Here is a 25,725-nt window from a genome sequence, read left to right on the forward strand (position 1 = left end):
ACCACAGGAAAGCTCTTACTGCATCTCCTTCCTTTATTCCCGTTTGCTATTACTGTAGCCTTTGGTCAACCAGGTAGTAAAAATAATTATGGAATTACCTACAAAAAGGATTTGATAACTTGCTCCACTTAACTCGTCTTGCCTCTCTCCCCACCTCCAGAATAAAAAGTGACCTTTGCAAATGATCCCGTATCAAAGTATCCAGTGTCACAGTTTGTGGCTGAACTTCAAGGGTTGCCCTGTTTTGAAAATCCAACTTAAACCTTGAAAGATGCTATGGTCTGTAGGGGAACAGCGCTGGAAACTAAGCAGCTTTCGCAGGGCACTGGCAACGTGCGCGTGCTGGAGGGGTGCAGAGTGGGTGCTGCACAGAGTCGTGCCAGTGATTCAGTGCGTCTCATTTGTACCTCTGAGTCAGGGCTGAATTAATGTCCCAGCACACCGTTAACGTTTTGAGATGCTGCGCTGATTGAGGAGCAGCTTTTTGGCTTAGATTTTGTGTCAGCTTTTTGCTTTGTCTTTCAAGAAAATGTTATTTTCTTAGACCTGCGTTCAATCCGTAAAAGGCGTTTGGCTTGGGAATGCTTTTGTTGTATGTTTGCTGTCTTGTACTTGTTGACAACTTCAATAAAGATTAAACTTTTAAACAACTTTGCACAGATGGTAGTGAGCAGATGCCATGATATATAGGTCTGTTCTGGACAAAGCAGTGCCACAGTCAGATGCATTCACCTTTGATCTTGAGCCTCTGCCTCCAAAAGAAACAATTCTATACATTTTAAGTTTCCTTCATAACTTCCAGCTCTACAACAGACATTACAATTTTCTTTTTCTCATCTTGATTACAGGCTTAGAAAGAAAAAAAAGTTTTAAAAATAGAAAGCTCAGCTTGATCACAGAGGCTCTACAAGAGGAACATGAAGTAAAGTTTCTACATTTAAAAGGATGAAGGAAACACACAACCCATTCTCTGACCTTCTGAACTTCACCAAAATACACAGAAATGCCTGACAGTCTGCTCTTGCCAGCAGAGACCTGTTTTCCTGCTAGGCGTTTTGAGATGTAGTCAGTCTGGCTATATCCCACCTCTTCTAGGGGAGTGGAAACTATTCAGGGTCCTGACTCACCTCTCCAATTTGGCATTTAGAGGGAGTCCTGGTGGGGATTTCAAGGCCCATGTGTAAATGAAGGGATCCTGAACACAAATTGGGATCCCAACCCCTGCCTGATGCAATATTTTAGGAATTTGCTTTGACGGGTTTGATTTCTACACACACTGATCCTCTACCCTTGGCCACAGATGGGGCTAGGGGAGAGCAGATCTCTGATGGCGGATGTTAGAGTATGGTGCAAAATGGGATGCTTGGCTTCCAGTGCAGTGCAAGACAGTTTAAATAACAGCTGGGATGTGTCTTCAGCTGTTCCTGACCCTCTCTCCCCTTCAGTAGCCAGCTTCTAACATTTCTCCAAGCTCTATAAAGGAACAGCACACTGCTACCCAAGAAGAAGTGGTTTGGATATGCAATTATGAAGCTGAGTCACAAAAGAACTGATGGATCAGCCAAAGAGTTTAATTCTTGTTTTATTCAGTAAGGCGGGGAGGGATCATTGCTTGAGGCCTGGGGTGCAGGAGGATGAGAAAAGGTGACTGGAAAGTATATTCCAATTATGCATTCATTTAGTGTAGAACTTCTTGCTTTTCTTTTAATTTATCTGCCTTTCAGTGTTTAGACAGAAGTCATGTGAGCTTCTGAGCTGCAGGGACAGAAACAGACGAGAAATGTGTGCATTAGTGCAGAGTGCTGCTGGAGCCCTGGCAGAGTAAGAGGGAGGCAGAGAGAGTGTGAGAGTGAAAAGGGGAAGTGGTGGGAGCTGGAACAGCAGCAACTGCTGCTACCACGTCGCAGCTCGTGCCTGGGAATCAGCTCCATTGCCAGCACGTTCCTCCATCTCCAGAGGTGCAGATGCCTCCAGTTCAAAAGTCCTAGAAGATCCCTGGCACTTCCAAGAGCTAAGTGGGTGCTTTTTTGCTGTGAAGAATATCTCTCTGGGGACTCTGCTCTTTTTTACAGGACTGAAAGAGGTATTTTATGTCATTAATATGTGTCTTCTCTGAAAGCAGGTGTGGGATCTGAAAGAAAATAACTCAGGGAAGGATGTCAAAGCAGATGTGAAGAGAGGTGGTAGATTTTCCTCTCTCTTCTCCTATATGGGAGAGCTAAAGCAGTAAGGAGCCCCAGTCATTAGGATACTGTTTGACTAAAAATATGGAGGATGGGAGAGAGAGGGTTAAAGCATGGGGGTGGATTGAAGCTGTTTCCTATCTGCAGTGTCTCTGTGTCTCTCTCGATTGTTTCTCTGTGTAATCTCTGAAAGTGGAAGAAAACTTTCTTTGTGCATCTGAAGGAGTAGCACTTACTTAATACATATCAAGATATAAAACTTGTATTTATTTAATCTGAACACGATTTGCTTAAATCTCTGCCTGGCAAATTATAGTTCCTGCTACAAAAGATATATTATATACAAGTTTTTGAGGTCTTAATGTCCAGTGGCTGTGATAACACTTTCATTCCTTGTCTTCTGTCCTTCTAGTGTACTTGCCTTCTGTTGTCTGCACTCGTCTTGGCCTCTCTCCTGCCCACGCAGGCTGTGGCCCTATGGATGTCCCCGTGCAGATTTTCCGGGAGGAGCTGGGCTCCACCTGCTCCCCAGGGCCCTGCCGCCCCCCCAGCACCAGCAGCAGCTGGGTCCTGGGCTGGGTGGACTATGATGGCAACGCCACAGGGACTTTCGAGGACGCCCAGCACAACCATACCAGCATCTCCCCCACCATCCCCATCATCATCACTGCTGTCTACTCAGTAGTCTTCGTTGTTGGCTTGGTGGGAAACTCTCTGGTCATGTTTGTCATCATAAGGTAAGGGGAAACGGTTTGATTTGAAGCACTGCTTGACTGCACATTACAGTCCCAATATTTGTTGAAGTAAGTGGAAGTAGCTGTGGCTTGAGGCTTTCTGCAAGTGCATACATGAGGAGCTGGAAAAAAGTAATCGGAATGAGCTCAGAGTAGTTTGCCTGGAGGTGCAGTTAGAAACAGAAGGGAGAAGCAGGTTAAAAGTGATAAATCCTGAAGCCTGTGGGAAGGGTGTCGTGTGCCTTAGAGATGTGTTCATCGGGTGCCCTCTAGGGATGAGAGGCTGCTCTTGTCCAAGGGAAAGCTGAAGGGGAAGAAGACAACTTTTGCAAAGCAGCTTTTCCCTGTGAGAAGTCCTCTAGAGAGCAGGATGGTTTATGTGTCTACTCTTATGGATGCTGATATATTGCTGCCTTGTCATCTAGTTGCTTGTTTAGCAAGGTGGGAAAACTGAAAATGATAAAAATATATGGAAATGCTCAATGTAAAGCAAGGAATGTGGTTGCGCTATTCAGTGGTTATTAAGTCCAGTTGTTTCCGTTTTCTTAATAAAAGAAAAGTAGATGCTGAGAGGGGTCTCTGTTTCATGCTGTTTTTCAAAAAAACAGGAAGAAAGCTGTGTATCTGCATTAATAGGTTTTCACATTGAACAACTTAGTGAGATCACTCATATTTGTACTTACACTTATCGGTGTATATTGTCATATATTTTAGTCTGCACTCTCTTTTTGTCCTTTCTATTTTCAATTTATAGAATTTTTCTGGATAGTGCTGATCAGTAGGGTGATAGTGAACTTTGAAGGAGAAATTCAACTTTATAGACTCTTGCTTCTCATTCTATATGAGATTTGCAAAAAAATGGAGAAAATAATTTTGTGAAGTATTCATTGCTTAAATGAACCCAGATTTTACACAAAAAGGAAACTGGAGGTATTGAAAGATATCTTGTGAGTAGAGCATGCATGATAAGGGTCAAGCAATTGCAGCACAGTGAACTAACCTGTCGGTCCTGATATAGGAGTAAGTTAACTACACTGGAAGTGGTGGAGTTATTGATTATGTGCTTTACCAAAGATCAGTTATAACCAGGTGAATATCCTTGAAAAATGGAAATAAAATCCCCTTAAAAAACCAATCCAATAAACAAAGATGCCTGTGGTCAATGTGGAGATTTGCTCCAGCTTTTTGAGGCTGTACTTTTTATACTCTTCCATGCTGCTTTACTCATCATACAGAGTGGAGATTTAATTTCATTTTGTATTTATTTTACAAGAAGAGAGACTCTGCAATTGGCTTTTCACAGCTGCAAAGGCAGAGTTTTTCTAAGTCATCTGTCACTAAAAATGATGGTGCTAATTAATTGCCCCTGGCCAGTGGAAACAAATTCAAACTTAGTCAGAGCTCTGAAAGTTCTCTTTCAGGGATTATACTGTTTTTGTATATTTCTTTTTTCCTCTCCTTTTACCATCTTAAGATTATTTTGTGCGGGTCCAAGTAACTATGACTCCCTCTCCTACCAGTCCCTGCCTTAGGCCTTTGCTATAGTTTCCTTTTTGCCTATCTCCTGATTACGTGATCAAATAAATAAATAAATAAATAAAGCACAACGAAACAATCCTCTCCTAGGATTTCTCTGTGGCAAATGCTTTAGACATTACTAGAATCATTACATGAATATGACTGTGGTATGTATACACACACCTACAGATTCAAAGGTTTTTATTTTATAATAATAATGTTGAAATATTCCAAATATTCACGTAGAAATTGTCTTTTTCTATTTTTATCTTAACTACTCATCTCCCTCTGTTTCCCTCACAACTACTTTCTGCATGGCTGCATTTCAAGATGGATGTGTATGAGCCACTGAAAAATGTAGACTACAATGATGTCCTTCTGTGTGGAAAGCCAGGCTCTGTGGAATTTTTTGAAAGACGGTGACAAGAGAGAGGGTGTCATGCCCCGTAGCCGTTCCACATTGCCTTTCCTTCAGCTGCTACAGATCTCAGGGAGGGTGGGGACAGACTGCAGCTCTTCTTTACCCTATTTGCAGAGGGTTTGTGTGAGCCCTCTTGATGCCATTCCTCTTCTCTCTGAACCCTAGAGCTACCATTCTCTTCCAAACACTTGCTGGATTGGTAGACAACACAGGCCTTGCTCGTTGTCCTATTTCTATTTTAAATAACTACTGATAGTTATATACTGAGTCATATTGGGTGACGTAAAGAGCATCCTATGTCCTGAGACTCTTGATGAAACTGTTGTCAAGTGTCAAGATTTAGGAGCCTCTGAATAATCTTGAGATGCCTCAGAAATAGGCTCAAATCCAGCCAAAAGCTGTGGATTAGGCAAGCCTCAGCCTATGCCTTCCTTTAGTCCTTAGGGACGGTTTTCTGCTTCTATGCAAGGACTGCTGAAGAAGCTCGTGGAGACCAGTGAGTTGGTGTGGTGCAGGACATCTAAGCAGCCTATGCGCAGAGGGTTGTGTGTCTGAAATCTCTTCTATGTTTGTGCAGGATGTGTTTCTGCCTTACCTTTGTGAATGGCAGAGAGAGAAAAACTACAAAAATAACAGGAGAATTGCAGCTCAGCTCTATTGACAAGCTCCTGTCAAAGAAGTATCCGTTTGATATGTCTATACGACTTTTCCATCTTGATTAGGAATCAAATCATGAAATTACATGACTTAGTTGGGAGAATGTAGTTCTTTCAAATAGCTTCTTTCTTATGTGGCTATAACATCCACCTTACTGGAGGTCTAGGGTAGGTAACAGACCTTGGCTCTTTCCTTAGGCCTCCTATTGGAGAGCATATGCTCTCCACACATTTATCTATGTGACTGTGGAGGAAGTGTAATTTTCCTCCCTGCAGTGATGAGGAAGAGGAGAGAACCCTCACACTGAGGTTGCATCCCTCCTGAGATAAAAAGGAGGAGTTGAAAAGTACTTCATACTCTAGGAAAGAAACGCCAAAGAATAGAGAAGGGGAAAAATGAACTAAGGAAAATTTTTACATAAGATAGTAATACAAAGAGAAAATTGCAGGTCAAAGAGTATGGGGATAGGTGGTCTGCAGTCTGGAGAATGGTTATTCTCAGAAACTGGAGTGGAAAGGAGAGCCAAGAGAAATACAAATATTCCTAAAAGTTCGCCTCTATAGAAAAAAATCTCTATGATGTTTTCTATGACAGAGATCATTGAGGACAGTGACAAGAACGCTTTCCAGGAGCTGTTGGTGAACGGGATGTCCTTTTGATGCCCTCAGCTACTGAGATGGGAACAGAAGAAGATGGAGAAGAGAAATCAGTTTCTATTTTAGTGAATAAATAAGTGGAAATAGGAAAAAAAAATAGAGGAAAAGCATTGAGAAGAGATGAAGAAAAACATGTAGGTATAGGAGGCAATGCTATACAGAAAGGGGTAGGCTAAGACATGAAGGTAGAGACAAACTCTTTCCTATACTTTAAAGGCAAAGGGAAAGAAAATGTTTTAATGGATTGGAGGGGAGAGAGAGGGAGAAATATATCTCTTTAAATTATTGAGAAATCTCTGTAATGAGAAAACATGAGAGCTGAAATAGAGTATTAGAGACATTTTCACCACTGTTCAAGTATCTAATTTACTCGTATTGGTGACTATCTATTCCAGCTCCCCTAAACAGAGATTTGTGTTGAATTCAGAGTTGGAATGGTACTCTAGTAACTGTGGTGGCAGCATTCCTTAGGAGACCTGAATTCTTTCTTTGGTTTTACTACTAGGCTTCAACACTTTTCCTTGACCAGAGAAGACCACTTCATGGTCCTGTGGCTCAGTTTCTTCTTGTGTAGAATGGAGATTTAGGTATTTATTGTCTTTAAACACACAGGAACAGTTTGATTTAAAAAGCAAAATGTGATCACTAAAAATCCTAACTGAACAAGACCAGGGCTGTTGTGAGCATGTGGGGTTCTTAAAGTGCATTATGGATAGGTGCTTTCAGTGTGCACAAAGAGCTTTGCGTTGCATGTACAGTGCAATCTGCACTCTTCTCAGCATAAGGTTGTGTCTCACGATGTGGATGGTTTGTGGTAGTTCTCCCTGTTTTTGGATCATCTGTGTGGCTCATGTACAAAGGCACAGGGGGTCCAGTGTCAGACCAACAGCAAACTGGATGGGCTGACAGTGCCTCATTCACACCATGCACATGGAATGCAGTGTTCCCCTCCAGTGGCTTCTTTTCTGGAGGAAAATATAGGACAGTAATAGGAAATCATATTGCCTGCTGCAGTGTGAAATTCAACTGTTATGTGAGAAGCAGTACAGTCACTACAGAAGAGAATAGGAGGGATGAAATGGGTATGTAGAAACCAGGTGATATTATCTGAACTCGTCTGAGGAAATTTTATAGCTTTTTGTGTCTCGGCATGATCAGCTTCTGTCTTTCAACCCCAGCCCCCTTTTTTTGAGACTGGTTTAACCTCAGAGATCTTAGAAGATTCTTCTGGAAGTCAAATAATTGGCTGAAGCTACTCTACTGAAATACTTGTCCTTGGAAGTAGAAAAGTCCTTTCCCTCTCTTCCTCCCCCCTCCTGACTTTTATTTCCCTAAAATTTACTTCTGACTTATGCCTGGATGGTCTTCAGAAAATGGAATCACCTGGAAAAAAGTCCTCAGAATGGAACCTGACTTGTAGCTTTAGCTATGGATTTACTCTTGTAAAAAGCATGAACATACTTTTTTTAACAACCTTGTGGGAGCCATTAACAGGTGCCACACAGGCAAGCATGGGACTCTGAATGGTGCACCCCGTAGCTCTGGGGTGCTCCCCAAGAGTTAACAAACCCTGGGTGCATCAGGCCAGCTCCACCGCACTGTGGGGTTGCTGTAGCCAGGGGGCACATCCTCTAATGACCTTGTGATTGACAAGTTGAGACAAAGGAGAAGTGACACTGCAGACCCACACCACACCATAGACATCTCTGTGCTGTGGAGCCATTTCTCACAGAGCCACCTGATAATGGGCACGTTGTGTGAGTGGGACTGTGGGCTGAGCAGGAGGTGATCAGCTGATGTGCACTCTGGTATTGACTAGAGCCATGTGGCCTTTGTATGGCTATGAGCTGGCATTTTTCTTACTGGCTATAAAAGAGAATAAATCACGTATGCTTGTGTGGACTCAAATCCACGATCAGCTGGCCTGTGGACTCTAGGACCCACTCATCAGCAGGGATGCCCCTGACGTCACTAGCGTGATGAAGAAAAACTGGAGAAAACTATACTGGAGTGGTGGCCCATAAGAGGCGGGAGCAGTTGCTCTACCATGTACCCGTTGCTTGAGAATCTGGGGAAAACTACACCAACAGAGAGGCCCATATGGGCCGAGAGTGGTCATTGTATCGTGCACCCATCATTGAACTGTAGATCTCTGATATGAGTATATATTTTCAGTTCTGTTATACTTCTAGCTTTACTGTATTGTTAGCTTTGTTATAACCTCTTAACTCTAACAAATTCTCATGCTTTTCAAATGATGTTCTCTCAAGTTCAGTGCAACTAACTCCAGAATCTGAAAGAATCCCGGACGCCCGTCTATTGGCGCGTTACAGCCGTGTGGCTCTCTCTTGCCCATTCTACATTCCCCTTTTCCATGTACCCTCCCTCCCTTGTGCCTGAAGTCATTTATTGAAGAGAGCAACTGCTATCACCAAGAGCTTGAATAACCAATCCTGTTTCTTTTAAAATTATCTTTCAAGCTTGCAAGACCTGAATAATATTCTACATTCAAAAACAGCTTTAACAAGAAGCTGTCTCATAAATATGTAGATTCATTCCTAAGGGAAAAGAGAAAGCTTGTATTCTTCTGCTTAGTCTAATGTTTAAGAAAAACATAACTAGTAATACATTTCTATTCTGATATTCATTGAATGCAATAGCATCTTATGTGACAGGAAAATCAACTGCTTTCCAGATTGCTTTAAAATCTTCTCCATCATTCATTCCAAACCAGAATGAATACATTAAAAAATATATCCAAAAATAAAATTGATTCAATATACTGGTTTAAATTAATGTTAGATTTTGATAGCATCAAAAGTTTATATGTTAATTTGTTTTAAGTTATTGCTCTAATTTTATTAAACTATTTTTGTAAATAATATTTTTTCTGAAATGAAAAATGAACTTCCAGAAGAGGCAACCTAATTGAATTGCCTGTTTTCTATTACCCGTAGTCAGTATGACTTCATTCTTTTATAAAATCACAGAGTAGGTGGCTAAAAGTAAATGTGTAGCTGTAGTGAATTTGGAAGTTTATGGACTTTTACCTATTGGTGGCTTGATTAAAAAGTTGACATCTTATTATATCAGCACAAAGATATCAAATGGATTGACAGGGAATTCTTCACTGGATTTCAAAGAGCGTCTCTCAGCATCTCACTGAATGGTAATAATTTTGTAGGTTTTGCAGGTCTTGGTCAAATTTAACATCATTTTCAATAGGGCTTTGAAGACAGATCACTACTAATGTCTTTCTTTTATATATAACACAAAGACCAAGGTAGCTGGAAAAATGGAGGAGGACAGATTTATAAAACATTGTTGGTAGTTTAACAACCCCAACCCATTTAAACACATTTGAGTGATTTTATAGATTTAATATCTTGATAGGCAATGACTAATTAAGACTTGGGATCCACAAGCAGACAAGAAATTCAACATGAGTCCCCAGTATGATGCTATAATATGAAGGATTGATACTGAAAAAATTGAGATAGCATAGAAAAAGCTTGAAATTAATATTTATTAGAATGAGTATTGGAGTGAGACTATAGCTTACGTATTTAGTTTCTGAACAATAACTTGATAACCATCCAGACACTTCTGCTGAGGTTGCAGCCAGGTATTTGTTTACTTCAGAGAAAGGTGTAACTGGAATCAATGACTGGAAGCAAGACAAACTATGGTATCCCTTTTGAACTGACAGAAAGTGAAAACCTACAAGAGGAATTTGGCTGCTGAACAGGTAGAAAGCTTGAAATATTTTCCTGTCCTCAGTGAGAATAGAGAGTGATGAGGAATCTCATGTTCCTCAGTCAAAGCATAGAGTGGGAGTGCAGCCTGGAGGTGAGGGGAAGATCAACTTAGCCCTTCTGTTGAGCGGGATAGAGGGTAGGGAGGGAGGTACCCTTCACTTTGATTTTTCCAGCAGAATATTTTGAATTTACTGAAATGGTATTTTGGCAAAAAAAAATTCATATCTGCGTGACTTTGAATGGCCTGCAATGCACCAAGAGTAAGGCAGGATGCACTTATCATCTTGCTACTCCTATCCTCTATTCAAACTGTGATTAATTTGTTTCTTGAGTGAAATTCATTGAAACAGATGAGTTCCTAAGGAAAGTTTTGCTTTCTGTTACCCATTGCTTTCCAAAGGAAAACATCTGGAAAAAACTCCACTTCTAGGAAGTTTACTTCATGTCTCTGTTTTGACCCTCTCATCTGTAATAATCAGATATTTCTTGCAAAGTGTGGAGCCTGTGCTCCTCTCGTCAAGGAAGACTTGATGTTTTGTTTACTGTTATTTACATTTATGAAGTTTGAAAGGCATGAGGAAATGGCAGCATGAATGTCATTTTGTCTATTGATGGGCTTGAGTATACAAGCTGAATTAGCTTTGGGGGAAGGACTGTGTACAAATTGAATGAGACCTGTGAAAGAGGAGTGGTTGACCAATGCTAGCATTCTGCAAAATGTAAAAAGGATATAAATAAAGAACTTTTACGGTCCTGTTGGGAAGTTTTCATGCTAGCAGTATATCATCTTTGAGATATTTACCCCTCCTGAAGTCATAGTGTCCAGATCTTATTAGATTCAGCTTCTAATCTCTAGAGAAGTGAAAATTCTAGGCTTTGCTATTTTCCATGCTGAGAAATTATTTAAAATGAAGATATCTAGGTGGGAAAAATGTTCAACAATATTTGGTTGCTTCTAATCAATATCAGTCAGTATTCCTATTGCATTCAGAACCTTTCTCCTTCCCCCTCCTCCCCCCCCCCCCCAAAAAAAAAAAAAAAAGAAGAACAAGGAAAGTAAGACCCTGAAAACCTTCTCCTGGAGATGCTGCCTCTGTCTGCTTGAACAATGAGATCTGTTCTCTTTGCCAGGCAATTTCTGTTTCATGGCATAGAAAAACACCTTTCACGCAAGCACATAGGGAGTATTTTGCTCAGCTAAGGGGTCTTATAATGTCCTTAAAAAAAAACTTTCAGGACATAATAACAATGGGAAAGGTGAATTTTACTAGACAGAGAGAATCAGGATTCGCTAGGATAATGGACCTATGGTGAGAGAGGAGGATTAGAATGGGTTGTGTAACACAATGGGAACTCTCCATACCATGGCTAGTTGCCTGAAAGGGTATAAATTTTCTCAGCAGAGACAATCAGCTACTTGGCAAGGTCTAGATTCATCTTACTTAGCATTAGAGGTCAAAAAATAAGGAATCTAGTCTAAGCTAATTGTCTAGGCTCCCCAAAAATAATATTAGATATATTGCTCTTGGATAGAGAACCTATTTTATTAAAATTCTGTGTTCTCATTTTTTTCAGTGTAAGATGTGATAAATCACACTACTCTTGAGTTTTCTCTGAACCCCCCCTAACAAAATCGTAGAAACACACTTCATGCAGAAAGGTGCAGTAAGATGCCTTTGCCTCCGGTTGCAGTAGCGTACACTTCCTCAGATAAGGTTATGGCATGCTGCAGCACACATTCCCCAGTAGCTGTTAGAGTTGCTGTGTCACCGTGTCAGAGGCTTCCACCTAGACTGACCTTCTGACAGCAACTGCAGCTCTGCAGGGAGTATCTGAGGCTTCTCTGTGAAGCTGGGGCTGACAGTCAATTTTTTCTGCAGAAGGTGTGCTGATGTGGATGAGTTGTGCTGCCATATAAAGAAGTTACAGGAGGAAGTAAGCAGGCTGCATAGCATCTAAGAAGATGAGTGAGCTCTGTGGGCTCTGTGCCATGTGGAACAGTAAGTCATAACTCTGTAGAAGATGAAGGCTGGAAACTGGTCACTTCTTGTACGAGAAGAAAGGCTCTTGTTCCTCCTGAAGATTTGCAGTTGATGAACAGGTTTAGTGCCCTCCAAGCTAAGGAGGAAGCTGGGCATGGTTCAAGTGAAGCAACTGAGCCAGTGGACCCTGTACCACACAGGAACATCCAGAAGAAGCACAGAGGGATTATTGAGGGTGACTCCCTCCTGCGGGGGACACAGGCACCTATCTACTGACCTGATCTCTTATCTAGAGAGGCTTGCTGCCTGCTGGGGGCTCACACCTGAGATGTGAAAGAAAGACTGTGGAGGCTTGTCTACCCATTTGACTATTACCCCCTGTCGTTCTTCCATGTGGGCACTAGTGATACCAAGGGCAACTTGGAAAATTTTAAACAGGTTTTCAGTGCTCTGGGGATGGCAGTCAGGGTTCTGGAGGCCCAATTCATTTTTTCCTTGATCTTGCATGTGAGAGGGAAGGATGGGAGGAGGAGTAGATAGATACTCCAAATAAACAACTGGTTGTGCCACTGGTGTTGGCAACAGAGTTTTGGTTTCTATAACCACGAGACCCTGCTGGCAGGAGTTGGAGGAGTTGGGATCCACCTAACTAAGTGATGCACACATGTCTTCCAATAGGCTGGCCAATCTGGTAAGGAGAGTTCTAAATTAGGAAAGATGAGAAATGGAGAGTTATGGAGACCATGCAGTCAACAAAACAGGGTTCAAGCTAAGGAAGTACCTACAAGACAAGACTATAGGGAATCTCTTGCATCCCTCCTGGGAAATTTGCATGCTTGAAAACTTCTCTGAAGTGCCTGTACACAAATGCATGCAGGGAATAAACAGGAAGAGTTAGACATCTCTGTGCAGTCACAAGGCAGGATCTAATTGAAATTACAGAGACATGGTAGGATAGCTTGCATGACTGGAATGCTGCCATAGATGGCTACAGGCTCTTTAGGAAGGACAGGCCAGGAAGGACAGGGGATGGAGGTGCTCTTTATGTGAGAGAGCACCTGGAATGTATCGAGCTCTGCTTAGGGGTGGACAATGAGTGGGTTGAGATCTTATGGGTAAGGTTTAAAAGGTAGGCTGACATGGGTGACACCATTGTGGGTGTTTGCTACAGGCTAGCTGATCAGGAACAGGAAGTCAGTTGATAAAGCCTTCTTCAGATGGCTGGAAATAGACTCATGATAGCAGGGTTCTTAAGGGAGACTTTAACCACTCTGATATATGCTGGAGGAAAACACAGCAAGGCACAAACTGTCCAGGAGGTTCCTGTGCAGTGTTGATGATAACTTTCTGACACAGGTGATGGAGGGGCGAATGAGGAGAGATGTGCTGCTGGATCTTGTACTAACAAACAAGGAAGAACTCATTGGAGATGTGAAGGTTGGCGGCAGCCTTGGCTGCAGTGACCATGAGATGGTGGAGTTCAGGTTGCTACAAGGAGGGAGCAGGGCAATAACTTAGATCACAGCCTTGGACTTCAGAAGAGCTAACTTTGGCCTCTTCAGGAATCTTGGAAGAATCTTGTGGGAAAGGGCCCTAGAAGGAAGAGAAGTTCAAGAGAGATGTTTAATATTCAAAAATCACTTCCTGCAGGCTCAAAAACTGTGCCTCACAATGAGCAAGAAGTTGAGCAAAGAGGGCAGGTGACTTGCATGGATGAACAAGGAGCTCCTGGCAAAACTAAAACATAAGCAGGAAGCAAATAGAAGATGGAAGCAGGGACAGGTTACTTGGGACAAATATAGGGAGATCATCCAAATATGCAGGGATGGGACTAAGAAGGCCGTGGCCCATCTGGAGTTTAATCTGGTAGGTGATCACAAGAGCAGCAAGAACTTCCTCAAATACATCACTAACAAAAGGAAGACGAGGGGAAATGTGGGCCTGCTACTGAATGGAGCCTGGGCCTGGTGACGAAGGACACAGAGAAGACAAAGATACTGAATGGCTTCTTTGCTTCAGTCTTTACTGCTAAGACCTCAGGAACCCCAGGCCCTGGAGAGCAGGGAAGAAGTCTGAAGAAGTCAGAGGGCTGGAGCACCGGCCCTATGAGGAACGGCTGTGAGAGCTGGGCCTCTTCAGCCTGAGGAAGAGAAGACTGACGGGGGATCTGATCAATGTGTACAAGTACCTGAAGGGAGGGTGTCAAGGGGACAGGGACAAACTCTTTTCAGTTGTCCCATGTGACAGGACAAGAGGCAGTGGGCAGAAACTGAAGCACAGGAAGTTCTGCCTGACCATGAGGGGGAATTTCTTCCCTGTGAGAGTGACGGAGCACTGGACCAGGTTGCTCAGAGAGGTTGTGGAGTCTCCTTCTTTGGAGCTATTCAAGGCCCGCCTGAACGCAACCCTGTCTAACATGCTCTAGGTGACCCTGCTTGAGCAGGGAGGTTGGACTAGATGATCTCCAGAGGATCCTTCCAACCTTACTGATTCTATGATTAAGAAAGGAAGACTTGGTCAAAGAAGATTGAGTTAGACATCATTTAAGAGAACTTGACACCCCTAAGTCCACGGACCCTGATGGGGTGCACCCAAGAGTGCTGAGGAAGCGGGTGGATGTTATTGTTAGGGCACTCTCCATCATCTTTGAAAGGTCATGGAGAACAGGAGAGGTGCCTGAGGACCAGAAGAAAACCAGTGTCACTATGGTCTTCAAAAAGGGCAAGAAGGAAGACCCAGGGAAATACAAGTCAGTCAGCCTCACCTCCATCCCTGGAAAGGTGGTGGAGCAGCTCATCCTGGATACCATCTCTAAGCACATGAAGGATAGGAAGGTGCTCAGAAGTAGTCAGCATGGATTCACCAAGGGGAAATCCTTCTTAACTGATTTGCTAGCCTTCTATGATGGAGTGATTGGCTGGGTAGATGAGGGGAGAGCAGTGGATGTTGTGTACCTTGACTTCAGCAAGGCTTTTGACACTGTCTCCCATAATATCCTTGTAGGGAAGCTGAGGAAGTATGGACTAGATGAGCAGATAGTGAGGTGGGTTGAGAACTATCTGAAAGGCATTGCTCAGAGGGTTGTGGTTAGTGACACAAAGTTTAGTTGGAGGTCTATAGATAGCAGTGTCTCCCAGGGGTCAATACAGGGTCCGGTCTTGTTCAACTTATTCATCAGTGACCTGGATGAAGGGACAGAGTGAACTCTCAGTAAGTAAGTTTACTGATGATACAAAACTGGGAGGAGTGGCTGTGCTGCCATTCAGAGGGACCTCAATAGCATGGAAAGATGGACAGAGAGGAACCTCATTATGTTCAACAAAGTTCAGAGTGCTGCTCCTAGGGAGGAATAACCCCACGCACTAGTACGGGCTAGAGGCTGACCTGCTGGAAAGCAGCTCTGCAGAGAAGGACTTGGGGTCCTGGTGGACAACAAGTTGAGCATGAGCCAACAATGTGCCTTTGTGGACAGGAAAGACAATGATATTTTGGGTTGTATTAGGAAGGGCATTGCCAGCAGGCCAAGGGAGGTGATCCTGCCCCTCTACCTAGCCCTGATGAGGCCACATCTGGAGTACTGTGTCCAATTCTGGCTTCTCCCATACAAGAGAGACATGGAGCAAGTCCAGTGGAGGGCTATTAAGATGATTAAGGGATTGGAGCATCTCTCTTATGAAAAAAGGCTGAGAGAGCTGGGACTGTTCAATGTGGAGAATACTGAGGGGGGATCTTATCAGTGTGTATAAGTATCTGAAGGGAGGGTGAAAAGACGATGGGGCCAGACTCTTTTTAGTGGTGCCCAGCGATGAGAGGCAACAGGCACAAAGTGAAACACAGGAAGCTCTGTCTGAACATGAGGGAAAATTTACTGTGAGAGTGACTGATCACTGCAGCAGATTGCCCAGAGAGGTTGTGGAGTTTTCTTCACCAGAGACATTCAAAAGCCATCCAGACAGGGTCCTAGGCAATATGCTATAGGTGACCCTGTTTGAGCAGGTGGGGGATGATCTCTAAATGTCCCTTCCAACCTCAATGATTATGTGATTCTTTGAAATTTTACACTATTGGTATTTCTAAAATTAAGTATATTTTGTTCAAAAAGGAGTTCTTAATCTCAGCAAAAATGTTGAAAATTTTTATGTTCAAAGAAGGCAAGAAAAAGGTCATTCTTGTTAAAGCAGTGCGAATTTTTCTTTATATGTGTGATATATGTATGAATCTTATTGAATCTTCTCTTCCCTAAATTCAGAAGCTGGTGCTTTTCTTCATTAATTCACTTAAAAATAGGTACCTACAGGCACTTATTAATAGACAGATGTCAACTTTAGGATGCTATCTTATAGGCAACATATACAACTTTTGTAAGCTTCCAGTAATTTTGAAGGAAAAAAACAGGCAATATTTAAATGTGTACATTGACAATGTATACCTGAGGTCCTTTCCAATGTTAAATTCTGTCTGTCATTCCAAATGTGATAATAACATATAACACTATGTGAGCATGGAGACTGCAGAATGTTGATTTTTACAGTCTTTACATAACCTCAGGTTTCATATTGGCATAAACCTTTTATATTGAATTTTTAGATCCATAAGATAGCAGAGACATCATATTAAATTGATGTATTTTTGGAATAGATTTTTTTTTAATGTTATGATGTAGTATGGTACTGCATATACTCTGAATATAATCTTGAAATTTAGAGTTTTCCTGACTAAACTTTTCAATTGTTTGATCCTCTATATGGATCATTCAGAGAAACCTAGTGGAACTGAGCCTGCATCCTCGTGATGGGTGTTTTTGCGGTTTCCTTTTATACGTGTTTTAGCCTTCACTTTCATTCAATGACTCAGGTATCTGCCAAAAATATGTATTTCTTATACCTGGTTGTATTTCATGCTTTTGTACTTTAGCTGTGCTACCACTACTGGAGAACATTGTTGTAGTATGTTTGTTAGACTTGCTAAAGCCACCCCCTCGTCTCAGATTTCATACTTTAAAGAACATTTCAGCCATTTAAATTAAAAAAGTAACTGGAGTAGGAGTTATTTTTTATTGTAATTTTCTTATTTTCATTTAAAGAAGAAAGAAAAGAAATTCTTGTGATCTAATCTAATGATTCAGAAGAACTATTGGTTATTTTACCTTGGTTTGTCGCAGGCCATTACATTTCATTTAAATATTTCTGCACTGAGCCTTGTAACTTGTATTTGACTAAAACATAACTTTTTGCAAAATATCAGACATTGATTTGAAGACATCAAAAGATGGAAAAATTACTCCTTTCCTGTGTAATTTGTTCCGAATAATAATCATCCTAGTTGTTATGAAAAACCCATCATTGTTTCTCAGCTGAGTTTGTCTAGCTCTGACTTTTACGAATTTCTCCTTGTAATGCTTTTCTCTGCAGTTTGAAAGAGCTCTTCAGCACCTACTATTTTCTCCCTGTAGAGGTCTTCAGACACTGTAATCAAGTCATCTCTCAGAGGGTTTTTTTGATAAACTAAATGTATTGAGCTCTTTAAGCTACTCACAGTAAGATTTTTCTCCAGTCCTTCCAGTTATTTTTGTAACTTTTATGTGTGCTTTCCAACTTTTCATATTCCTTTTTTTTCACTGTGAACAAGATAACAATTTCATCAGTGCGATCTGTACAAGAAAAACTGCCTTTCTACATCTCCTGTTTCAGACATTTAATGGAAATTAGTCCTTTTTAGCACAGATTTGCAGTCCGAACTTTTAGTGAGTTTTTGTTTAGACTGACAGCTGGGTTCTATTCACAGCTGCTTTTCTTTTCCAGGAGGAAAACTCCTAGTCTGTTAATATGTCTTGTATTTTCTAGATAAATACTCTTGCATTTGTGTTTCAACAGGCTTACGTTCTTACAGGCTACTATGTGAACAACGGGACAGAGCAACTTATTTGATGGAAAGCCCATTTGGGACATTGATCTGGAAGAGCTAGGGATGCCCAGCTCTGGCTGGCGTGTGCGCTGTCACCTCTGCTCAGCCCCTGGTCTTGGAGAAGTTCAAGCTGGGGCAGAGGGAGACTGGACCGTGGTGGTTGTGCACTGTGTGTAGAGCTTTTGTTGCTGCTTCCTTCTGTTTCTCTTTGACCAGATATCCCTAATGCATCCCTTGCTGTAGCTTTATTCAAGATATAAGTCTGGATTTGGACTATACATCAGGCAGCAGACAACATGCTCCCAGGAAGCAAGGATGAGAAATCTTTACAGCCATTTGCAGCAGTTGGTAGAGGGATGAAGAGTGAGAAGAGTTTACTTTCGTTTCCCTTGCAGTTCTCTTTTCTGTGCTGTGAACCAACATTTCGTTTCATTTTCTCAACAGATTGTAATCTAAGTGATTTAGAAAAACTGATGGGTTTATTTATGACTTTATGTTGGTCATAAAATGTCATTTTTGTTCATATTTTAATTAAAAGCTAACCTACTTAGCAGGCTCATTTGTCAATACTCTGAAACACTGCTGAAGATTTTTTGCAATTATTTTTGATGTTACACATTTAAAGGCAAATAAACATGTTGCACAATGTTCACTAGCTGGACTGGCCAAGGCTTGTATTTTCATATGTAAATTATTTAATGATGTGTAGCAAAATCTGGTTAGACATGTTTCTGTGTGCTTCATGCTCACACCTTTTGGTGAGAGCACACATTCAAGGCAGGTGAAACAGTTTTGGGCACGGAAAATCTGCCATTGAATCTCATAATAAATTGATACCAATGAGCAGCAGTAACTGCAAAAGGAAAAGGAAAAGAAAGCATTTGAGAAAGGAGTGTTAAGTATGTCCCTATATTAATAATGAGGAAAAGACAGAGGCTCTCCTTCACCCTTTGTGCCTGTAGCAGAGTTGGAAGCAGTTCTCTGCATCCTGGGACACAATCTGTTGCCCCAGCAGTTAGATTACTATTGTGGCAGAGCAACGGCACAATAATAAAATATAAATAAAATAAAAACGGCAATCTGCTGTCTCAAATACTGGATCCTACTGTTTTCTGTAGTTTAAGATTCTTAGCAGTTAAGCACTTGGTTTTAATGAAATTAAAGAGTACAGAGAAATTATTGCTATGATCTTTTTTTCCCCGCTGTGATTTTGTACTTAAAAAACCACCATATTTTACATTTTGTGTCAGGAGAGAGATGGTAACTGGGAAAAGCTGAGGGTAAGAAAGGAAGAGCAGTTGGAAAAGTAGGAGTAAAGGAGGGAAGTTGCTAAAACTCATATAAACTGGCATTGCTGTATAGAATTCAAGGAAGAAAAACTACCCTAGAGGAGAGAATAACCATCAGACATAACAGTTAACGCAGATTCTTACCAGAGAATGGGATGCCCATTACCTCCACTAAAAAAGTCTGCAAAGCTGGTAATCAGCTATAAGTTAGCTATAAGTAAAGGAAGTTAGCTTTTATCACTTCCAAATGTAAGTAATGGTATTTGTTTGTATATTGATTTGAGAAGACATAATTGAATCCAATATTTGAATAAACTGGATTAAATTCATTTATATATCTCTTTGCCCATGGAGGGCAGTTCTAATTGATAATACAGTTGCTGAGGGACTGTGTAAAATGCATTTACTATCATGCCAATGGACCTAAATGTGTGTGCCCTTTTGTGCAAATCAGAAATGATAGTGAAAAACTAACTGTGGCAAAGGTTCCCTGACAAATTATTATGTATTTTAATATGCTAATGTAACAGTATTTTGATATAGAAAAGCCTAATTTTTTGTTTTTCAGATATACAAAGATGAAGACAGCAACCAACATCTACATTTTCAATCTGGCTTTGGCAGATGCACTAGTTACCACTACTATGCCTTTCCAGAGCACTGAGTACATGATGAACTCTTGGCCATTTGGGGATGTGATCTGTAAAATAGTTATTTCAATTGACTATTACAACATGTTTACCAGCATATTCACACTGACTATGATGAGTGTTGATCGATATATTGCTGTGTGTCATCCTGTGAAGGCTCTGGACTTCCGTACTCCTCTCAAGGCGAAGATAATTAACATCTGTATCTGGCTATTGTCCTCCTCTGTTGGCATATCTGCCATAGTTCTTGGAGGAACCAAAGTCAGAGAAGGTGAGTGTGAGCATTCAGATTTGAACTTTTTTATTTCTCAAATGGCATAAAACGTAGCTTGGAATGTTGACAGAACTGGACTGAGTCATACTTCAATAATTTATGCATGCCATCATATTGCGCGTTCTATGTATTGTACATACTGCAATCCACATTCCTTGGTTAAAAATGTATGTCTAAATTTCTGACGCTTTGAAACATATTGTGGAACATTTGAGTATGGGATATAAATAATTTAAGCTCAGATGCTGCTGCCAACTAAAAGAACAAAATGCACTTTAAAATATTGTCCTTGCAAGGATGAGACCATCAAAAACTAAGAGTGACAGCAGGGGAGAGTAATCATGGATTTGAACACTGTGGAGAGATCAAAGAGGATCAGCTTAGGATGAAACTTGAAATGTGGATTGAAGGTGATTTGTGAGAGTAATTTTGACAAAGTTCCAAGAACAGAAACTAGCTTGCCTGTCATTAGTATTAGTATTAAAATCATCATTAGTATTAAAACCTGGCAGCTGATTATAAACAGCCAGTTCACAGAACTTGAAGGTGTGGTGAAGGATGGAAAAAAGTCAATACCTGGAAAGAGAAATTTGAGGCAAATGCCTTAAAAAAGATAATATCAGAAATTCTGGTATAGAAAGGAATGGGGATGTACATGAGGACTTGGAAAGGCTGAGACTAAAACCAGCAGGGCGACAGAATATAGAGTATGGCAGAGAAGCAACTACAAGAATACAAAGTCAATGAGATTTGTATGTAGAGCACCTGTAGACTAGAAGGAAAGAGGAGAATCTTTCTCACACACATATTCTTTATACCCACAAACATGATAGCCACAGTGCAGGAACAATTCTATGTTTCCAAAAGACTTGAGGCCTCTAATGATGTCCTTGTGTTGAGCTTATCTTGTTATTGATATCTCTATAAAATATAAAAAGTCATGCATATTTATTTTGGTGGTACTGTTGTTTGAAATGTAAACAATCTTTTGAAGAAAGATTAATAAGTTCCTATATTGACAATCTTCTCATCTTCCAAGAGAAATGGTAAACTTTATGGGACACTAATTTATCCAGCAGTGAAAACAAATGTCCAGTATTAAACTGTTTGACATAGATCAATGCTAACAAAACATCAATGCACATTAACAGCGGCTGAAGGGCTGATTGGTCTGGTTGCTGTTCAAGATGTACAGATTTCGTTCTTGGTCTTGTTCTTGTGATAGGTAAGTGCCAGGAGAGTCCTCTGGAAACAATTATTTGAGGTCTTTAGAAGGTCAAACGTCCTGCTCTCTGGCACTATCACTCTACTCACCAGTAAAGCTGTGACAGGCTCTATAAAACAATGCCCGTCTCAGGAAAAAAACACTTTTAGGCATCTTCATTTGGGAAGAATAATTGTCTGACTCATATGTATGAACTCCTCAAGGCTCTGAAACGCTGTCTCAGTCAGGTGTTCTGTTTGGAGCATGCTTAACTAGCAGAGTATTCCTGTTATTCAATATAACCGTCACATATGGAACAGGGGGTTGCTCTGAGGACAGAAATGAGTGAAGTTTCCCATGCCATGCAGCAAGATTTTTTTCTCCCACCCGCCTCCAACAAAGTGTAAACTAATAATACACATCTCAGTTGGGCAAAATGAGTTCTGAAATTATGGACAAATGCTCCTCAGCCCCTACTATTCACCCCTGCTTGCCCGATCAAAGATCTCTCTTGAGCATTTATTGCCAACTATCTTGTCTAGTGTGTTTGTGAACTGATCTGATAAATGGCATAGGGGATGCAGCAAGGATACTTCCTTTGCTTGACAGCTGCAGCTCAGGACTGAAATTTTAATTTCTATTAGTGAAACTATTTGAGGCAATCTGTCAGAAATATGTTTCCTGTGTCAGGATTAAAATTAATTTCAGACCATAATTTATCAAAAACATTTTAAAATATATTTATACTAAAATACTAACTAAAATTTAGTATTTTTCTCTAAATATATTAATCTGGTTGGAATAGCTACTTTCCTTCCTGAGTGAGAAAGGTCAGTATGAAATCTTAAGTGCTCATTTAGTAACATTGCTCTTAATTCTACATATTTTTATAAGAATAAAATATAAAACGGATTTTATTCTCTTCCCAAGTTGCTGGAAAAGGTTAGATATTGTGCATCATTTCCAAGGGTCTTTGATGGTTAGCTAGTTGTAAACTAGGATTCCATGTATTTCATTGTATTATATATGCGAAGAGAAATACATGAATATTGATGAATTAAAAAAATGATTTTGCATAGAAAATAAACAGTAATGAGATCTAAAACAATAACTTAATTTGTATTTGATTATTAGAAATTCTAAATTATCTTGTCACTTACAAATCATATTCTAGCATAGCAAGCATGCTCATATTTAATCCGAATTTTAAAATATTTTGAAAAGTTATTAGTACTGAAATTCACTGATACATGTTGGGATGTGTATTTGAGACTTTGAAGGGCAAAATAGATTTTTGCCGTTGTTACACATGAAATTTGAGTGCCACATTGCCCTCTTAGATACTGTCAAATCTAATTCCTTTGTTCTGAATCAAAGAATTCTACCTACATGACCCTTTTTAGCCAAAACAGGCGACTATCGTAGTTCATTCTTCACTTTCTTGAGTACTAAAAGTGAACTATAGTTTACAGTTGAATACATGATGATTGCTGCTAATGAATTTCATTTTACTAGAAAATTTTGGACTAATTTCTGGCTTTCCTTTTCCATCTCTGGAAATCCTATCTGCATTCTTAGCTCTTTGGTGTGGGATTATGGTTGGACTGCTGTTAGAATTGTTTTCCTAGCTGCAGTTGAAGTGTTTCATGCCTCCGGCATGACTTTAGCTATTCAGCAGCTTCGTGTCATGAGCTCCTGTCCCCTTGGACGTAGCACCGTAACTGCATCCATATGCCTTCCCGTGGCTTTGTCAAGGTGATTTGGCTAGCATACAAATTTTAAACAGCACAGGTCATTCTAACCTGATTATTTGATAAATGTGGGCCAGACACTAACTGTGTATGAAATCAGAGTAGTAGAGCTGAGCAGGCAGTTTCCCCTGGGAGGGGGTTTTGATGAGCAGCTGGACGTGGTCCTGAGCAGTCAGCCCTGATCACACCCCCAGTTTACCCAGGAGGACACATCTGGCTGCAGCGGTGCTGGTGTCGCTACTGTGGCTGAATCCTAACTTCGTTGCCATGATGTGCTACAGATAACAACAATAATCAATGTGAAAACTTCTTTGAAGACGATTTTTGATGTTTCTGATAAACCTAGATCATAAAAGATTTAGACAAGTTGTCCAAGAGTCATAACCTTACGAAACCATACTTGTGCCATCAACTTAGTATTCTCCATGAGGCTTGAAAGATGTGCCTTTTCATTTTTCAGCCTTCAGAATTGGCCATTAGTCATTATATTCTTTATAAAGAAGACTCAAAATGTTTTACTTTAATTTCAGCTTTTTAATTTGAATGTTCTAGCATTCAATATGATCCAGTAACAGTTTTCTGATATCTAATCATAAAAATATCTTTATGATATCATAATGATAACTTTTTCCCCCTTGTTACTTTTCAAAACAAATTCTCTATTTGCTTGATTTGTGAGGCATTCAGACATAAAGGAAATATGGTTTGATGGAATTTTCTCTGACTAGTTCTACTGGAGACAGATATAAAAATGTTATGTGCAACAATATATTGAATCTTTCCATCTTTAATTCTGATCCAATAAAAGCGAATAATTTATAAAGGAATGATGAATTTGATAAGGAAAATGAAAATACCCTAAAGAATAATGCAGTGCTTTAGAGGATAGAATCTAAACTAAAATTCAGAGTGAAAAATCCCTGTGTTACCTTGACTTGTCTACAGGAGAATTCATCTGCTCATAGTGGTTGTAAATTTACCTCTTCTTTTGCTTTCTTGTTTCTTGTTTTTCCGTATAGATTATATGCTTAAAGGCTGCAACACATCAGCAGGTGAAACCTAAAATATTTAATTCCTTAGCAGAAATAGTCTCCTGTCAATGGACTATTACTAGGACATCAAATAATTTGTTAGCCTGTGACTCTGAATCCTAGTATGGACAAGGAGAAAGGGAGTAGGCTAGATCCTGCAGGCTCTACACAGGCTGAATTTTCAATGAAGTGATTTGTGGAAAAGCAGATTATACTGCATTTGACTCTGCACGAGCATACATTTTCTCTGCCTCTGTTTAACTGAAAAGAAGTTGTTGCCAGGAAATAAGTTTCCTGAATGCAAGCACTTACATGTATTTCATTTGCACTGAAGAAGGCACATGAGAAAACATTATTACACAATTATCACATATTGGCAAAATCTTCCTGAGATCAAAAACCTCATTTAGCTCCCACTATTCATGATACCAAAAATCTGCCTCCTCCCACAGGCAAACACATATATAGCTCAATAATAAGGTTTCTAGTCTGTTGAACATGTTCTCATTCTGGCTTTAAATTTCAATTAAGGAAAAAAGGGGAAAAAAGGAAAAAAATCTGTTCAGCCCATCTTCATAAATTTTTATTTTTATGTCTCTGCATTTTTATCTCCTCATATAGGAAACAAAATTTGTACAGTGTTATACATTTTAAAAAGCCCAGCTCCCTCTAAGAAATTTCTAGAAACAGCCACATAAAATCAGTTTCAATTGTAAATGAAATCTTTCCTTGGGGTGACGTAGTAACTCCATTTATTAGTACTACATTATCTGATAATGACTTTTGCTATCTTATATTATGATAATGTTATTGTTTAGAACATGTAATAATAACACAATTTTCTTATTGTTTCTTTTATTCTTAGATACTGCTAGCACTGAGTGTTCCTTGCAATTTCCAGACAGAGATTACATGTGGTGGGACACCTTCATGAAAATCTGTGTTTTTGTCTTTGCATTTGTCGTTCCAGTCCTCATTATAATTGTTTGCTATACACTGATGATCCTACGTCTTAAAAGTGTACGACTGCTCTCAGGGTCCCGAGAAAAGGATCGAAACCTGCGCCGCATCACCAGACTGGTTCTTGTGGTTGTGGCAGTATTTATTATCTGTTGGACACCTATTCACATTTTTGTGCTGGTGGAAGCGTTAGGGGATGTGTCCCACAGTACTGCGGCTATCTCCAGCTACTATTTCTGTGTTGCTTTGGGTTACACCAACAGCAGCCTCAATCCGATCCTGTATGCTTTCTTGGATGAAAACTTCAAGAGATGTTTCAAGGACTTCTGCTTTCCGTTTAAGATGAGGATGGACAGGCAGAGCACCAGCAGAGTCAGAAACACTGTGCAAGACCCGGCCTATATGAGGGAAACAGATGGGACAGAGAAACCTGTATGACTAGTCGTGGAAATGTCATCTTACTGTCCTCAAGAGAGAGAAGAATCCAATGACCTAGGACTGACTCAGATTACTACTGCAGTTTGAACTAGACTCATCCAGAGAGCTGTTTCTGGAATAGTTAAGCAATTCTAGGAGTTTGAACTAAAGCAAATTAATTATTGGCAAACAAGAAACTCCTGAAAATAAATGAAAAGGACCTGACTGGTGGTCAGGTCTGAGGGCCATATTTACTGTAGAGCATGTCTGGGGAGATACCAGATACTTATTACTGTGCCAGGTTACTCCGGATAAGGAAAGCTCTAGCTTTTCTTT

General features: G+C 40.3%; 1 protein-coding gene across 2 annotated transcripts; it reads left to right on the forward strand.

Annotated features, from left to right (window-relative positions):
- The first annotated feature begins 2,660 nt into the window (after positions 1-2,660).
- Positions 2,661-25,410, forward strand: OPRK1 (opioid receptor kappa 1). Of its 2 annotated transcripts, none has more exons than XM_062568232.1 (3): positions 2,661-2,920; positions 19,671-20,027; positions 24,888-25,410. In XM_062568232.1, exons 1-3 carry the CDS (start codon positions 2,661-2,663, stop codon positions 25,408-25,410), a joined length of 1,140 nt encoding a protein of 379 aa, XP_062424216.1. The 2 variants fall into 2 exon arrangements, with proteins under 2 accessions (XP_062424216.1, XP_062424215.1); XM_062568231.1 differs by having other exon boundaries at positions 19,671-20,023; positions 24,878-25,410.
- The last annotated feature ends 315 nt before the right edge of the window (positions 25,411-25,725 follow it).

This window comes from Rhea pennata, chromosome 2, assembly GCF_028389875.1.
Source record: "Rhea pennata isolate bPtePen1 chromosome 2, bPtePen1.pri, whole genome shotgun sequence".
Classification (NCBI taxonomy): Eukaryota; Metazoa; Chordata; class Aves; order Rheiformes; family Rheidae; genus Rhea; species Rhea pennata.